The sequence below is a fragment of the Euleptes europaea genome, chromosome 4 (genome assembly GCF_029931775.1).
Source record: "Euleptes europaea isolate rEulEur1 chromosome 4, rEulEur1.hap1, whole genome shotgun sequence".
Lineage (NCBI taxonomy): Eukaryota > Metazoa > Chordata > Lepidosauria > Squamata > Sphaerodactylidae > Euleptes > Euleptes europaea.
In genome coordinates, this window is record NC_079315.1 from 23,487,191 (window position 1) to 23,505,085 (window position 17,895).

At 44.2% G+C, this 17,895-nt stretch overlaps 1 protein-coding gene across 1 annotated transcript in view; it reads right to left on the reverse strand.

Moving 5' to 3' along the window:
* ABCA1 (ATP binding cassette subfamily A member 1) overlaps positions 1-17,895 on the reverse strand; it is a 104,316-nt gene that overhangs the window by 64,801 nt on the left and 21,620 nt on the right. The window contains exons 5-7 of the mRNA XM_056847973.1: positions 10,527-10,648; positions 10,157-10,348; positions 2,594-2,680 (exon numbers count right to left, since the gene is read on the reverse strand). Of these exons, the coding sequence (XP_056703951.1) occupies positions 2,594-2,680; positions 10,157-10,348; positions 10,527-10,648 (401 nt within the window). The remainder of the gene's footprint in view (positions 1-2,593; positions 2,681-10,156; positions 10,349-10,526; positions 10,649-17,895) is intronic.

Consider the following 17,895-nt stretch of genomic DNA (forward strand, 5'->3'; position numbering starts at 1 on the left):
AAAACTAATTCAAAGTTTACTAGGTAAACATAGGGTTGCCAACCTCCAGGTACTAGCTGGAGATCTCCTGCTGATAGAGATCAGTTCACCTGGAGAAAATGGCTGCTTTGGCAATTGGACTCTATGGCATTGAAGTTCCCCCTTCCCCAAACCCCACCCTCCGCCCCCAAAATCTCCAGGTATTTCCCAACCTGGAACTAGCAACCCTAAGTAAACGAGATCCGACAGACACACCAATGGCATAAAATCCTGACCTATTCAAAACCCATCAGGGTTATGAACAGAATGAATTTCAGAGCTAACTTTGACTTCAATTAATGCCTCACAAGATATCATCCTAATGCATGCCTTCGGCTCCCAGCTGCCCAGCTTAGTTGATTTTCTGTAGACTTGCTGGTTAAAGAGACCACCTGGCCTTGCTTTTGACCATTTTAAAGGCCCCACGCTAAGCCTTCAACATCTAGAAGCAGACAATTTAAAAACTACACACACTGGAATAGATTATGCATATCAGCACTGTCTGCCTGGAGGATTTATTGTTTTCAAACACGGACACAGACCCCAGATGGATGGCAATCCCACTAGCTCAACTCTCATCTCACTTCTAGGGCAATCAAGTGATGGGAATAAGCCTCCATTCCTTCAAAGCATTTGACACATAAAATTGAGCAAGCCACACCATGAGAAGCAACTTTAGGTCAAATGGTAGTTTTCATGCAAACGTTAGGGGGCTGCTTTTGCTTTTAACTGGAATAGGGCTGCAGGAAAGGTAGTGACTGTTGCTTGGGAAAACTACCAGAAATAAAAAAGCAATGTTCCTCAGCAAGGCAGCCACATCAGCAAAGAGAATGTCACATGGTTTCATTTTTTTTTAACCTCAGACAAGAAAAAGAGAGATTGAACCGCCATAAAGTTTCCATGTGATGTAACAGGAAACAGCTGTAACCAGAAAGCTCAAGGCAAAAAAAAATAAAAAGTACAATTTGAACTCGCAGGACAGTCAATCTTCTCTGTTAACTGGCCGCAGTTTTATTTTCATTCCCACAAGTTTTGCTTATCCCATTTCCATTTTTCAGTCAAGGAAACCGTCGCAGGGTCTCGAATTCAACTGGGTGCAACCTCTCCCCCCTCAGGAAATAGAGCTTTCCCAGTGAACGCAGAATGAGGGTGGGGTATGTCTCACTCTGCCATTTCTGTAGAAGCGAAATCCTCAACGATCTCGAGTGACCTTAGACAGCTCGCTGAGAGGTTACTATAGTTCAGGGCCTAAAAGCTCCCAACGCTGACGGGCAATAAAACACAAGTAATCGGAGCACTTGGAGTTATTTCTCTTCGTTTGATTCAAATGGCGGCTTTCAGAAAGAGAAGAAAACATTTTTTTTTTTTTAACTGAAAGCACTCCACATAAGGCTGGCGCGGAAACAATTGACAGTGTAACTTCGTTTACTGAAAGGGCTTGAAAAACAAGACTGTCTCCAGTCACCCATGCCATTTTCACAGCAACCCCTCTGCTGGGTTCTCGAGCTCAACCAAGTTCCATCCACGTCCACTCATAATTTTGGGATTTTGCATCCCAACAATCTGCTGAAAATCAGCTCTCCACACCTCACATCCAACCTCAGGCTTCTTCCTAGAACCTGTTTCTAATACCTGGAACATGAGTTGTGGAATTGCGCATATCAAATGGTACTTCATTCTCTCGCTCACAGGGTACTTCTAGTGTGTATCCTGGTACGGGGTACATCAGAATTTTCTACATGGCCGAGATGGGAGGGTGGCTGAACTACATCTTTTAATAACTTCCCAGCATGGACTCTTCCTGCAGGGAAATGTCACCTCCCAGGAGCCATTTTCTACAAGTGGAGCCATTTTCTACAAGATGGTAAGTCAGGCTAATTTACAGTGCCATCCTAAGCAGAGTTACAACCCTGCTGAGCCCATGGACTTATTTATTTAGAAAATTTATTTGCCACCTCTCCAGAAACCTGCTCTTGACATGTGAGTAGGTATAATCAGGGCACTGCATGCCCCAACAGGAGTAGAAGAGGAGTTCAGATTGGAATGGCCTTAGCCTGTCCCATCTGTGCATGTCTGGCAGAGGTCTCTGTGAATCAGGGCTGCCAATCCCCCAGTTGGTGCAGGGGATCCCCACCCCAAGCTCCTGTTGTCTGCCACCAATCCAAGTGGCAGCAGGCGGTGGGGGACACAACACACCAGTTTTGTGAGCACAGTGATGTCACTTCCAGGGAAAACCTGAAAACAATGGCGGTAGAAGTCTAGGAATTGCCAAAAACTCGATGTAGTTTTACCACTATGGTAAAACCACAGAGTTTCCACCAATTCCTCAAGCTAATGCTGTTGCTTCTGGGTTTCCCCCTGAAGTCACATCATCGAACTTGCAGGAGCGCCTTCCCACCATGTCCCGACCCCATCCTCTCCTGCCAGTTGCCAGGTTTGGCCTGGCAATCCCACTGTGAATACACAGCAGAAGTGCACCAATTCAGGTTACAGATCTGCTCAAAGTATCACTGTAACTGTTAAATGTGATTAAATGTGTGACCTCAGGAACAGGCATAAAAAGGGTGCAGCCTACCTCTTTCAGGAGCTTTCCGAAGCTCTCCAACAAAGTCTCTGCAGCTTCTTTCAGACCCTGTAAAGTGGAGTTGGAGGTGATCCCTTTCTGGAATAGACAAAGGGATTTAGAATTAAATCACTGTATTTCTACATGAAAGGAATAGGAACCAACAGGAATAATTCAAGTTATCAGGAAAAGACGGGTGCCTTCAGGAAGGGGTGTCTGTCAGGAGCAGGGAAAGAAACTTAGAGAATCACATGTCAAAAAACTGAAGCTACTGCTACCCATTCAACAGGGATGTCATCCAGGAAGGGGAGTATGTCCGTCCCTCTTCCCCCACATATGTTACAGATCATGTTTTATTCCTCAGGGACACTTATACCTCTGGCCACCTCACTAGACACTAACAAATGACTATTGCTATAAGCAATTAAATGGGTGTATGACCTGGACAGCCCCAGACTAGCCTGATCTTGTCTGTTCTCTGAAGCTAAGCAGGGCCGGCCCTGGCTAGTATTTGGATGGGCAATCTCCAAAGAATACCAGCATCGACGTGGAGGCAATAGCAGGTTGCCAGCTGTTAAGTCAGCTGTGACTTAACAAAAAAGTACTATGTATGCCAAAAGTGCACCCTCCCAGAAAGGGTGCCTGTTTCTTATGTGCTGATAGCTTTGCTACAATTATTGTGTGTTGGGTTTTTTTAAAAAAAGAAAATAATCACATGTTCTTAAAATGCACTCTCTTTTGTAGCATACCTAAGTGAAGCGCTTTGCACCTTGCTGGATTTTGCCCTTCAATGAAATCTGAAATGGTGCCTTTTGCACCTGGAATTCAGCTAGTTATTTACCTTAAGGACATCACTGTACTATGTGCCTCACCTTCTCACTTTTAAAAATGAAACAAAACTCCATTTAGATATAACTGTAATGTTTAATAACTTGCAAAGACAAAGGATTATTAGAAATACACCTTCCACAAACAGTAGCTCACTCACATATACACACACGCATATTAATTATCCATTTGAAAAAGCAGAACTATTTAATATCTTTACCACTTAGCCTTACAGTATATGAAAAACACAACAAACCACTAACCACTAGTGTAACTCTGTGCTGTGTGTTTTATTCAAGTTGTGCAATGTAGGGTTGCACTTTTTCTCCTTTTTATGGCAAGTACTGAGAAAAGAAGTTAAGATTTTTTCTAAAAAAGGATCAAAGGGAGAGATGAAGGATCTGAGGCTATGCCAAGTAAAAGTTTCCAAGTTCCAGCCCAAGAGAAGCCTCAACCAATTTCTAAGACTTTAGTGGACCCGGGTTCAAGATTTTTGTTCCTAGAACCATGGACATTACAAATTCCTTCCTTCTTAATAAAAACTGAGATTTCAGAATTATATGCATCACACTCACACAGCATGGACCTTTCTTAACCAAAGCCCTCAAGTGCCAGCAGAAGGGAGTGGAGAAATCATTGAGAGTGAAACCAGGGAGGCGAATCTCTGCTTGAACACAAAGTTTACTAAACAACTTAGTCCAGTCACTGTCTCTCATATTAACTTACCTCGCAGGGTTGTTAAATGGGCAAGAAATTATAGCATACGCTTCCCAGAGCTCCATCAAGGAAGAAAAGGATTAAAATTTAATGAATACATGAATATTTGCCAGAAGGCCTTTGGGCAACTGATAGTTGGGGGCATGGGTCTGTGTCTCTCCCAACCCACATTTCTCTATCAAGGGTCCTTCCAGCAAACCTCCTTGCTGGCCAGGTATATACATATTCAAGAGTGGGTATTTAGTTACTACCAAAATCCAGTTTTCAATAATCTATGCAGTCACCATTTGCAATAACACTGGCACTGAAAGAGCACAAAGTGACTTCAAACCTCTCAATGACTCACGGTAAGTTTCCACTCCTCATTTACCAGCATTATATTTTGAAAAATGCACTAGTCATAAAGACTGGAATACACCATGTGCAACCACAGACGCAGGACATTGAGTAATTCACCAAGGCCATCTTTTCTGTGTTAAAGCCTTCCTTCCTTCATCTCCGCCTCGGTATAAGGAGCCTTAGTGGGATATTGGATCCATAATATGTAGACCCATTAGAGTTGCCAGGTCCCTCCACCACCAGGGGGAGGCTTTAGGGGAGGAGCCTGAGGAGGGCGAGGATTGGGGAGGGGAAGGACTTCAGTGCCATAGAGTCCAATTGCCTAAGAGGCCATTTTCTCCAGGTGAACTGATCTCTATCGGCTGGACATCAGTTGTAATAGCAGGAGATCGCCAGCCACCACCTGGAGGTTGGCAACCCTAAGACCCACTCACGTTATGGTCTATACTGCCTGTTCCTGCATTCCCCACTGTCTTTCAGTCCCTGAGTTGTGGGTTCTCCTCAATTCCCACATGTACAGTGCCTGATTTGAATCAAGAGTGTGGTGAGAAGCGGCTTCACTTTTGCTTCCCCTCACACCATTTTCCCAATTTTGCCTTGTTGGAGAAACCAACGTTTACCTGGTGGGGCAAACAGCCATTTCAATTTGGGGGAAATGCAACAAGGAGAAAGCTGAAGTCCCTTCCCCTGTACACAGCCATCTCAATCAGAAACAAAGCACCAGGTGTGTGCAAATCAGATGGAGCTCTCCAATTACATCTGACCGAAAGGCAGAGTGGGGAATCTATCCACAATTTTTGTAGACTATAATATGTGAATTGGCCCAAACTTTCTTACAATGCTTTTATCCTATGTGTCCTTCTAATGGCTCCCTGTAATTTTCCTTCCAGGCACTAATCAGGCTTGTACCTGCTTGGCTTCAATAAAACCAGGCCCTATTAGACCTCTTACCAGCTAGACACCCAGACATACAGGCTATGTTCAGATGTCATGAACAAACTCATGTTTGTTTGGGACAATAATGAACCTGGCTTATCCTCAGGCTTTTGGGCTCCCTCCCTCCTACCTCTGTATGCAAAGCACAAACTGAAGATGTCCTGAGTTAGGAAGTCTTCAGTCTATCCAGAATTTACTATAACCTCTGAATGGAGGCCCTTTAACAAACAACACCTTGTTTCTTACTTGCGACCCCCAGTTTGTATTCAAGAAACTACTGGCACCTTGCTAAAGCATGACAGATGCGATGTTACAGCAAATTATGGTTAGACTGAAAGCTTCCTCCTAAACAAAGAAATTAGGGCTGTGTATATCGATAAACCCAAACTGAAAATAAGACTGAAAAAAACCATTTCAGTAAATTTCAGGTTCGGGTTTACCAAGTTCCAAAACCTGGGGGGAAAGCCACAGTCAAATTGGCCTTTCACACACACACCCCAAAAAAACCCAGATAATTATCCAGCTTTTTCAGGTTCTCCCCAGGCTTTGCAAAGCTCCTGGGGGGCATTTTTGAGGTAGAGCCCCCAAACGTGCAGGGTAGCTTGCAGGGACTCTCCTTGCAAGAACGCCCAAGTTTGGTGAAGATTGGGTTGGGGGGTCCGAAGTTATGGGGTCTGGAAGAGGTCGCCCCCTCCTGTGTCTATACACAAGCATTGGAAGGTAAGAGATTCTGTTTGTTCGCTAATCGGCTAATGCTTGTCTATGGAGGGAGGGGGCGACCTCTCCAGAGCCAATAACATCGGACCCCCTGACCCAATCTTTGCAAGCCTGCGGAAGTCGGCTGATTGAAAATTCCCATAATATAAAACCATGGGGATTTTTTGCAAAGCTCCTGTGAGGGCATTTTTGGTGGTAGAGGTCCCAAATTTTCAGGCTAGCTTTCAGGGACTCTCCTTGCACGAACCCCAAAGTTTAGTGAAGATTGGGTAAGGGGGTCCACTGTTATGGGGTCTGGAGATGTCGCCTCCTCCCTCCTCCATAGACAAGCATTAGCCGATTAGCAAACGAACAGAGAATCTCTTGCCTTCCAATGCTTGTGTATTGAGGCGGGAGGGGGCGACCTCTTCCAGACCCCATAACTTTGGACCCCCCCCGACCCAATCTTCACCAAACTTGGGAGTTCTTGCAAGTTGAGTTCCTGAAAGCTACCCTGTAAGTTTGGGGGCTCTACCTCAAAAAGTGCCCCCCAGGGCTGGATTTTTTCAGGAAACCTGAAAATAAACCAAATTCCCATATTTACCGGTATGGGAATTCGGCTTATTTCAGGTTTCCCAGAAAAAAAAACGAGCCCAATAAACCTGAACCCGAATTTTACCAAATTTCTTTTTGGCACACCCTAAAATAAACCTTAAATCTCTGCTCTGTAGACTAGGATTGTCCTCAGATTGAACAAGTCAAAGTTTGTTCCCCCCAAAAATGCAATGTTCATTTGTAACACCTTCAGGAGATTTCCCTAAGTGTCTCTTGATGGTTAAAGAAGCTTAGCTCTAGCCAAAAACTAAAGCTGAGCTCTCTTATCTCTGGGACCTCATCTGTACTCAGGCTTAGGGAATAGGGTTTAAATTTAATGGGTTACACCATAATGGTTCAGAAAGTAAAACAAGTTGCAAGGATCACATTAAAACCCTTTCAAGGAAAACGTGTAGCAATGTCCTAAAACCACTCTGGGCTGCAAATTAACTCACCACCATTCTTTTTAAATAACTGTATTAAAGCAGCCCATTTTTGTACCACATATTTCAATTTTTCAGTGGCTACAGATCTTTTTTTAATTCTGTACTTCAGTTGCTTGTGCCTGTTCTTGAGTGGAGACAACGGGAAAAGGCAGCAGATCCAATGGACAGGAACAGTTTCAAGCATTCCCATCCACTGTTTCTCAGAACATCAAAACATTGCTAAATTGCAAATGGTTCTCAAAATGGAGATCTTGCAGAATGTTCATGGGGATAAGCCCAAGAACATTCTCTGTTCTTTTAGTGCAGTGAATGCAATTAGAATCTATGACAAAGGGTAACATGTGCAGACAGGCAGAAAAACAGTTGCAATTAAGAAACAGATGACCTTTCTACGCCAGGGAGAACAGCCATATGATTCCCGCATCAGATATCCTGTCCTTTAACCAGAAGAGGAGCCAAGCAACTAAGGTTCAATTCTGTGTCCCTTAATAACCATCAAAACACACACACAAAAACCAACCCCTAATTGCCTAAGATTATGAAAATGCAGGTTGAGGTTTCTTTCAAACATACACGGGGATATGCATTAGAAAATACAGGTATGCAGTTAGCCAAGTATTTTGGTTCTGGACCACCAAAGAGATTTCTGTTGATGCCTTCATTTCCGAAATAAAGGCTCTCTTCCACACTAGTTTTTTTTTTTAAAAACAACTATATAGCTATTAGCCACTTGGCCAAGATGAATAACAATACCTTCAAGGCAGATAACTTTCTTAAACCCAAATGTGTTGTGAGGTGGAAGCGGGTAGGAGGACTGATCATTTTGTGTGTTCACCTGCAAGCCTGTTACAGAAAAACTTGGATTGTAAACTGCCTGTGGCAAGGACTTGCCTGTTTGGCTTTTATATACAAATTTAGTTATTTACTTCATTTATATCCCACTTTTCTCCCCAAAGTGGCTTACAACTTTCTCTGCCCCTCCTTTTTATCCTCACAACAACCCTGTGAGAGATAGGTTAGGTTGAGAATGTGTGAGTCACTAGAGCAGTTGAGTCTGATCTGGTGAACTGGATTTGTTTCCCCGTTCCTACACATGAAGCCAGCTGGGTGACCTTGGGCAACTCACATTCTCTCAGCCTGTCCTACCTCACAGGGTGTGTTGTGGGGAGGGGAGGGGAAGGTGATTGTAAGCCAGTTTGAGTCTCCCTTAAGTGGTAGAGAAGGTCAGCATATAAAAACCAACTCTTCTTCTTCTTCTGATTGGGCCAAGGCCACCCAACCAGCTTCCATGGCAAAGTAGGGTTTTGAACCTGAGTGTCCCAGATCTTAACCAGACACTCTAAATCACTACATAACAGTGGCTCACCCTAATAAATACTAACATTCTTGCAGGTGCTAAACTGAAGGCTCAAGCAAACATGTCTTGTTCCATCCATAAAATGCATATTTACAGGCTTGTGCAACCTCAATTTGCCTCGGGGCTGTGCAGCAAAAGAAGGGGAGATTTAATATTTCAGATTCCACTCAGTTTCACTACTTGAAGCTGGGGTCCTCACTTTGTTACGAGCATTTTAAAGGGAAAAAATATGTCTTCAAAGGGCATAACTTTTCTCTGTTAAAATATTAATAATTAATCAAGGGTGTCTGGTTCCAAGTGGAGGTTGAAGGGTTAAATGCTAACCAATGCCAACCAAGTTCCATCATAACCATATTGTGAAACTGACTACAAGCCATGTTTCAAATGTTGGCTAAGATGGCAAATGCAGAGGAGGGAATGCAAGGAAAGGGGCATAGGTGCATCCCCAAGGCTAACTATGTTACTCCTCCACCAACCTATTCATGTCAAAATAGGCCGCCACTTATTTCAAGCATCAGCCCTCAAGGAGCCTCAAAGCAGTGTAAATGATGAAACTGCAAAATAAATCATTACAAATGCTTGACAGATACTTTGGAAACCCATTTCTGGCCGAGATTACAAAGCTATGTGTTGCATGTAAAATGAATGCTGTCCTCTCAAATCAGTGAGTATCAGGCTAGATAGACAGGAAACATCCCACCTGATGCACCACTGCAAAAGCGGGCAACAGATCTGCTAATCAGATAATGTCCTAACTTTCTCTATTGGACACAATTTGGGATTGTGCCAGATTCTCTGATTTCTCCACCTATTGGACCAGATAACCACTGAACAGCAATATGGACCTGAGATGGATCAAATACTAACATAAAACTTGGCAGCTGCAGCTGACAGCCTTGACCTGATTGTCATTGTAAATGTGTCTGATATATGTCTTATACGACCTATACTGTAAATGCAAGCAAACGTTTTACTGGTGGAGGAGATGATGGTACGGACTGTGAAACCTCTGGCCACGACTGAATGAGCTGGAGAACTAACGCATGTAAAAGAGTCTCAGATTCTTGAGAGAGAAAGGGAAGGTAGATGGGCTTAGGGAAGGAAGGCTAGAGAACACTTTTGCCTATTAAATGAGGAACAGGGACTGAGAAGGCAGAACACCAATGAAAACAAAGGAGGCTTTGGAAATAGGAGAAATGGAGTGGTCCAGAGGAAGTCAGGGAAGAGGAGAAAGCCAGCATGTGTTGGTTTACTTAAAAAAATTATATCCTATACTCGGGTCCCCAATGTGGTGCCAATGGTTGCCATGGGACCTGCTGACACTTTTTCTGATGCCCGACAAGTGTTTTTAGGAAGCAGGTGGGGCCAGGTAGGGCTTGTGCCCAGCAAGGCTTCTCATTGACTACTGGAGATTTGATTGGCTGTGCAGATTTTTTTTTAATGTTGTTTTGGTAGCAGCTGCCACCACAGCACAAGGATCTGCACTGTGTTACTGAAGTTAAGCCTAAGCAGGCATTTTGGGGCTGGCTCTGCCTCCTCCGGCAGCCATTCTGTGGCAGCCATTTGGTTGCTGTGTCAGAATTCCAAATGTGCCCACAGGCTCAAATAGGCTGGGGGCCCCTGATCTATCTTCATTAACTCAAAGTTCATGATCATACTTACCATAAATGGCTTCATGATATCTAGATTATCCTGCAACACCTTCTCTGCAGAAGCAAGTTTATCCTTAGGCATGAAGCAAATGAAGGCATCACTAGCCATGGCTATTGCTGGATTTGGGATGATGAGAAACTCTGACAGCTTGGTTGAATTGCAAAGGTCTTTCACTCTCATCTGGTACCCAGATGTAACGATCTAGAAAAAAATTGACCAGAGGTTACAAAACTCCCTCTCTGTATAACTCCTGATTCTAAAGATTAACTAGTTTTTCTGTATGTACTATTCAGGTAAACATGTAAAGAACTACAGTATTTTGCTTTAATTGCTTTCTACGCTTGACTATATACATCTTACATGACATGTGAGAACTCACCCGTTGGAGATTGACCTTAGAATTCAGTATTTCGTCCACCGCAAATCTTGGTACGGAAGCATTACGATGAAGGAAGTCTGAGAATGTCTCGTTGGCAATCAGAAAATCCCGGAGTTTCATACCTGCCAGGTGATAAAAAGACACATTCTATGTTTATTTAAAACAAATCATAAGTCATAGAAGGCATGTCCAAAATTACAATCTTAAACTGGTTTAACAGTCACATGTTCTCCCCCAAAGACTCTCGGAACTATTGTTCTGCATAAGAATTTCCCAACATGAAATTGTTCATCACTACATTTACCAAATTATAATCAACAGGGTTGTACTGTAACAGGGAAAAGCCATGACAGCTACACTGGAATTAAACTGAATCATTCCCACCCCTGCGCACTAGCGCAAAGTGCTTATACATATGCACGGGGTGCATTGGCAGTGACTGCTTGCATACCACGGGATGCTTCTCTAGAAGACCTCTGGCCTTCTGGGCCCTTTGGGGGAAGCAGTTTAGGGTTCAGTAGGAGAACATCTGCTTTGCATACAGAAGATTCTAGGTTCAATCCCCGGCATCTCCAGTTTAAAAAGGATCAGGCAATGGGTGGAGACCTCAACCTGATTTCTGGAGAACTGCTGCCAGTCAGAGCAGACTACTGAAAGACTGATGGTCTGACTCAGTATAATGTAAGGTTTTCATTTAAAGTGGTAGCAGGAAAACCCTTGTGGGCAAGTAAAACACTGTGCTCCATGGTGTGAACTCTAAAATAATTATATCTGAGAGACATGGCAGGCAAGAAGAATTACAGATCAGATTCTGACCACGAGAGAGGGAACAACATATTAGCCAGCAGAGAGGGGTGTGCAGAATTCCACCCTGCCTATTGCTAGATTTTTCAAAACTCTTTTGGCTTACATCAAAATTCCCCAATGTTCCCTTTGAACAGGAACCCACAAATTCACTTGATGTTTTCCTTTAGGCAAACCAAGTGCCAATTTAGGAGCCTCTTCCCACCCTGCCTGAACCCCAGAAGGCATTATGTTAGTCTAATCAGAACAACTTTTACTTCTTTTAGAATTCTTCAGACAATGTGCTCAAGGCAGGAGTCTCTACCCTTGCCTTGAAATTTCACTTTAGATTAAATCTGGTAGCAACTCTAGCTGTCCACGAAGCATTATGACTTATGGCAACCCCGTAGGGTTTTCAAGGCGCAGTAGCCTTCATATACTTCTGAGCTGATTTTTTAATGCTAAAAATTAGATCTTTGAAGACAATCTCATTGTAACATCACTGCTAAAGCTCCTTTTTAATATTTTTTTGTGAAGCTTGAATGTCACTCAGGATGAAGCTGAACACCCAACTTACAATAGGTTCAGTAGTGGTGGTGAAGCTATCTTCTAGGCCAAGGAAACCTGATCCATCATTACTGAACTTTATACTGAAGAACACTCAAAGAGCTTCTAAGGAACCTCAAGGCGCAAACGTTTGGAAAACTGCTGATCTAAATTACATGGCCCATGCATGTGATTACATATTTTTTCATCTTTCCTCAAACGTTAAGCCCGAGGAGCAAATCTGTGTCCCTGTCCCACACTTCAAACACTCCTCAGTCCAAATCTGTTTCTTGAACTGTGGACACCTACGTGGCTTAGTAAGGATTTCACCCACTGGTGGGTGACAGAAAACAACAAAACAATCTCTGTGAGGAAAGTGGCCATAGAGGACAACACAAGGTAGCCTGCGTTCCCTCACACTGCCGGATCCTGAGAGGGCAGCAGCTGCCGGACCACGAGGCCGTCTGAGATTTTTGAAATGTTAATGGGCTCAGCCGCTTGCAAGAAGAAACGCACAGTGTGCCAAAAGGCCTGCAAGGAGAACTCCATAAATCTCCACAGAGCCGGGAGGGAGGGAGAGAGACGAAAGACAGGGAAACTGCTTGCTATGAAGAACCGACTCTTCTCTTTCTCGCTCCTTGCGCCATTCACCATTAGTATTGTGTTGTTCAGACCTGACTTGGCAGGCTACCAGCCTGGTCTAAAGAGTTATGAAGGCGGAAGAAAGAAATGCTTCCTATTCTTCGCCCAAACACGCTCTCCCGGGTTACTGTCGGTCAACGCTCTCTAGCCTAGTTCTCCGATTACATGTTCCCTGTAGCTTTTTTGTTCTGCAAGCAAAATAATCGCTGTCACCAGAGGGCTTGAGGGAAAAGCTGGGCTAGAACCAGTTGAAGGTTACTTGAGGATGAAAACTTTTCAGGACTGTTTTAACAGAACACCTGTGAGCGTTGTGGCAGAAAAGGGGATGTTGGAAAAGAGAGAGAAATTCTTCAAAACAGAGACCTGGAACTTCAAGGACAAGAATGGAACTGAACCCACAGCTTGTCAACTAAGGTTCCCCAAAGCAATACACAAAAGCAATCAAATAAAAGAACAAAAAACAAATTAAACACAGTCTAACAGTCTAACAAAACAACCAAGAGTAGCAACAGAAACAATATTTAAAACAGTACACCCAGTGAAACAGAATTGTCCTAATTTGTTTAGGAGCTAAACAAACAGTCTGTGGAAGGACATATTAAAACTCAGGGACAGGAACCCAAAAGACTTTTTCCCCCCTCTGACAGCCAGTGTGGTGTAGTGGTTAACAGCGGTGGTTTGGAGGGGTGGACTCTGATCTGGAGAATTGGGTTTGATTCCCCACTCCTCCACATGAGCGGCCGACGCTAATCTGGTGAACTGGATTTGTTTCCCCACTCCTACACATGTAGCCAGCTGGATAACCTTGGGCTAGTCACACTCTCAGCCCCACCTACCTCACAGGGTGTCTGTTGTGGGGAGGGGAAGGGAAGATGATCGTAATCCAGTTTGATCCCTGCCCTTCCTCCAAGGAGCTCAAGGCGTTGTACATGATTCCCCCTCCTCTATTTTATCCTCACAACCATCCTGTGAGTTAAGTTGGGCTGAGAATAACTGGTCCAATGTCACCCAGCAAACTTCATAGCATAGTGGGATTTGATCTGGACTCTCCCAGATCCTAGTTCGACTCTATAGACACTATAACACTCATGACTACAGCAGGACTGTCAAACATAAGGCCTTGGGATACCAGTGCAACCTCCAACATCCATATATCATACTCTGACATGACTTCTCAGCTATCTTCAAATGTAGGCTTTCGGTAGGACAAAAGGGGTGACCTACTGATGGCTACTACTGGTCACCATCAGCCTTTACATAACTGAATCACAGTTAACAAATAGGCTGTTGGCGGTAGTAGTCGGTGGGAAAAGAATATTTGGCAACACCCAAATCAGGGACCGCTGCAAGTTTCCCTTGCAAAATTGCTGGGCATGCAAAGGAAATCCTTAAGAGTGATTCATCCATAGGGTTGCCAGATCCCCCCTCTTGACCAGTGGGAGGTTTTAGGGGGTAGGGCTGGGGCGGCCACATGCACATGATCACGTCACTTCCGGGTTTACTTCTGGAAGCACCGCATCACCATGGCCATTTAGCAAATGGGGGGGGGGGTTGAGGGCTAAAGCAGCTGCAGCAATGCGGCGCTTCCAGGAGTAAACCTACAACTGACATCACTGCTTGCGCACGGCTGCATGAGCACATGACTGCCGCTGTGGAGCAGTTGGGTGGACTGGCGGGCAATTACCCACTGAAACCACCCACCTGGCAGCCCTATTCATCCAGGGAGGTGAGGAAAGCCTTGTGATCTCCTACCCTCATCGGGGTTTTGATCAAAGGCTACGCACACATTCAGATTACGGAGGATTTCAAAGTATCTGCGTCAATCCTACTTAATATTATCCCAATAGCCCTGGATAATGCTACTTTGGATGCCTGCCAATCCAGAATAGAAAAGAAAAGAAAAAAGATTTTGAAGCCATGAATAAGCTTGGTAACATCAACAGGGTTGTCTCGCAAGCTCAAAATGTTCAACCTTCACTGATCAGGATTGATGCTACTGAACACACTAGTGCATAGTGTTTCCAGTCTGCAGAGGTTGCACACATACACAAACTCACCATTCTGCTTCATAATTTATAAGAAGGAGCTGTGCCAGAGCAAAGCTAGACACTTCTCTTAAGTCACACAGAGAGCATTTAGCAGAGTCATAAATTTGCTCCAATGTTTACAAGCTCCATAACTAAAAAAGCAATTAAACATCATATACATTCAACTGCCAGAACAGCTACAAATGCCGATTTTATGTCTTAGTGGTGACAACCTTAAATCACTGTTAAACCTAGAGAGCTGGGGCAAGGGGGGAAGAAGCCTTGGGTCCTTGGAAATCTTTAGCCCTTCATGATCCTTTTGCAAAGCCACAGAGAATTTACTAAGATGTTACTATCTATGGCAAAGGGATTCTCAGAAAGACCCACTCTTGGATCTATTCAAGATTAGATTGCACAAAACTTGATTAGACTTATTTTGGTTTGTCTAACCCCAGCAACTCTACCCCACCCACGGGCCAACCATGCAGCATCACTGATATCTGTTTCTTGCGACAACAGTCATAGTAGCATTGCAGCAGGCATCAAATACTGTGATTCAACAAAACAGAACCTGGTCTTGCATGAAGTTGAGTAGAGGGCACTGTTGAGGTGGGCTCAGATTACCTTACAAAGAGGGCAGAGGATTCTGGCGCATTTAGGTATAGGAAGAAAGCGGAGATGGCAGATCAGGAAGAACCTGAGCAAGGAAAGAGGGGGGCAGGGTCCAACTAGTGAGTTGCAACTTGGTCCAAGATAGGCTGCATCTAAGGCACCATGCTCATCTTTTGGAAGAGGGAATGAGAATCAGAAGAAGAAAAAGAGCAGAGGGAGAGGAAGAAACCAAAAAAAGTAAATATTGTTCTTAAGCAGCAAGGGGGGGTTGAAGATGGTTCCTGGGTGCAAAAAGGATGTTGCTACTGGCCTGGGTAGGCACTAGGGTTGCCAACGTCCAGGTGGCACCTTGAGATCTCCCACTATTACAGTTGATCTCACAATCAAGAACAGTTCCCCTGGAGAAAAAGGCTGCTTTGGAAGGTGGACTCTATGGCATTATACTCTACCCTTCCCAATTGTCTAATTCGGGGAGCGGTAATCTTTTGCTCTGACTCTAATTTTCAGCCAGGCTAATGTGGGTAAGGGGGCAGCAGACAGTAATCAGGTAGGAGAGAGGCAAATTTTGCTTGAAACACCTGTAATTTCATGGATGATCACATGAATGGGATCGTTGCAGAGATTTCAAGCCAAGATAGTGTTATGCCCATTTTAGGGCTTGCCCAGACTTGTATCTCTGTTGTGCTTCTTTCATCACACTCTAACTTGAGGTCATTCTATCCACTATACAAGCTTTGTCAATACAAAGGAAAATCTGAGATGAATTATCACCATCCTGCCCCCATGGCGCCATTAAATATGGCAGGAAAGCAATGTATACATGGTGGTTTTTAAGAGGAGGAGTTGCCTATCAAGTTCAATTTTGGGAAACACACCATAGGTCTAGTCTACTGATAGCCAACATACCACCCATGGGTTTCCTGGTGCACATTTGCTTCTTTTCCTAATCAAACAGCCACAGCTTTCCTCCAGCTCAATGAAGCAGGGAGGTGCTTGAGAAGAACCCGGGAGGCATCATCTCTGTACAGAACACCTAATCAAAAGAAGATGCCTCCACTGAAGGAAGATGCTTGGATTGCAACCTCCAACATTTTGTGATTGGTCCAGCCAATCCAAGAGGCATTCATTTTGTGGTAAAGCCTGTTCTCAAAATCCAGAAGTATCCACAGGGTAAACAAGATTGGGACCACTAGTCTAGTTCCTTCATGAAGCCACAGTGGTGCCAATGACGAAGTTGAGTCACAAGGTGGGATAATATAATATCATTAAGCATTATCATAACCCTGAAAATTAGACTAGGGCTTTTATCCCTCTGCTGTAGACTGGGGAGGGGGGGGGGAAAGACTGAGGAATCTTTGGATCATGCTGCAAAATAAAGGGTTTGATCCAAAACAAACAATGTGACATTACAGAAATGAAGAGACTTATGCACTTCCATCAACTTCTAAAAACATTTATGTATTCCTGATAGAATCACTATCATTCTACCCATATCTGGACTACGGTGGCAAGAAAAACTGTCTTTGGGTCACTGTGCTTTTTTACCCTCCAAGAATAACACAGTCATATACAGCAAGAGCCATCATTAAACACACACACTCAAATTAACTAGGCGTGCAGCCAGCTTAGAAGCTGGCACACAGCAAAAGGAGTTGCCCAGAGATACAGAGCCCTTAGTGTCTGACACAAGTTCAATTAAAAGCAGCAGGGGATAATGAGTCACTGCAGGCAGACCACCAGTGATATGTCATGATATGCTGACTTCAAACTTCCCGGGTGTCTCAATACCACAGCTCATCTCTGAACTTCTGGAGGGGTTTCTCAAATAAAATGCATGTTCACGCTTCCATTGCAGTATCTATTACCCTTATCACTCTGGCTGGATTCATTCTAAAGCGTTGGATCCAACCAGGTTTTCCATTGGTGAAAAAAGGGCACAGGGGTCCCATTTGACCAACAAAAAAGTCTATCCTGGGAATTGTGGGGCCTGTGTGAATAAAGGCTATGTGGGATGGGGGCCGTAGTAAGCAAGGGAATGGGGTGCGCAAAAGAGCTGGTTGGATTCAACCCAAAGTTTGGGTAACCATTTGTGAGCAGAATGAAAGAGCGCCACTGATCGTGATTAACACCAAATTGGAGAGCCGCCATGGTGTAGTGTTTAAGAGTGGTGGACTCTAAAGTGGAGAACTGGGTTCGATTCCCCACTCCTCCACATGAAGCCTGCTGGGTGACCCTGGGCCAGTCACAGTTCTCTCAGAACTCTGAGCTCACGCGGAGGCAGGCAATGGCAAACCACCTCTGAACCTCTCTTGCCTTGAAAACTGTACGGGGTCGCCTTAAATCAACTGTGACTTGATGGCACTTTGCCTCACACAATTAACAATTCCGTTGCTTAGTTCTAACATTATCTGGTCAAATTTTTCATTCAACTTCCATACAATTGAAAGGCCTTGGGATCCAAGAATCACTGCTCCCCTTGGCAAAGATCCTTTTAATAATTTCCATGGGGTCTAATTTCCACCCTACGCTTCAGGGTGCTCTAGTTGGCTGAGGATTCATACCCAGAGATATTGGTAAGGATTCACCCTCCAGTCACAGCACTGTTCCTCAGTCCCAAGCCAGCAGCACACAAAACTATCTCCAGATGAACACTAACACGAAGCCAAGACACCTCATCCATTCCTCACAAGAGTGCGGCACCGATCACCCTCGACAAGATGGCTCCAGTGATAGCGCCATCATTCACCAATGTTGCTCTC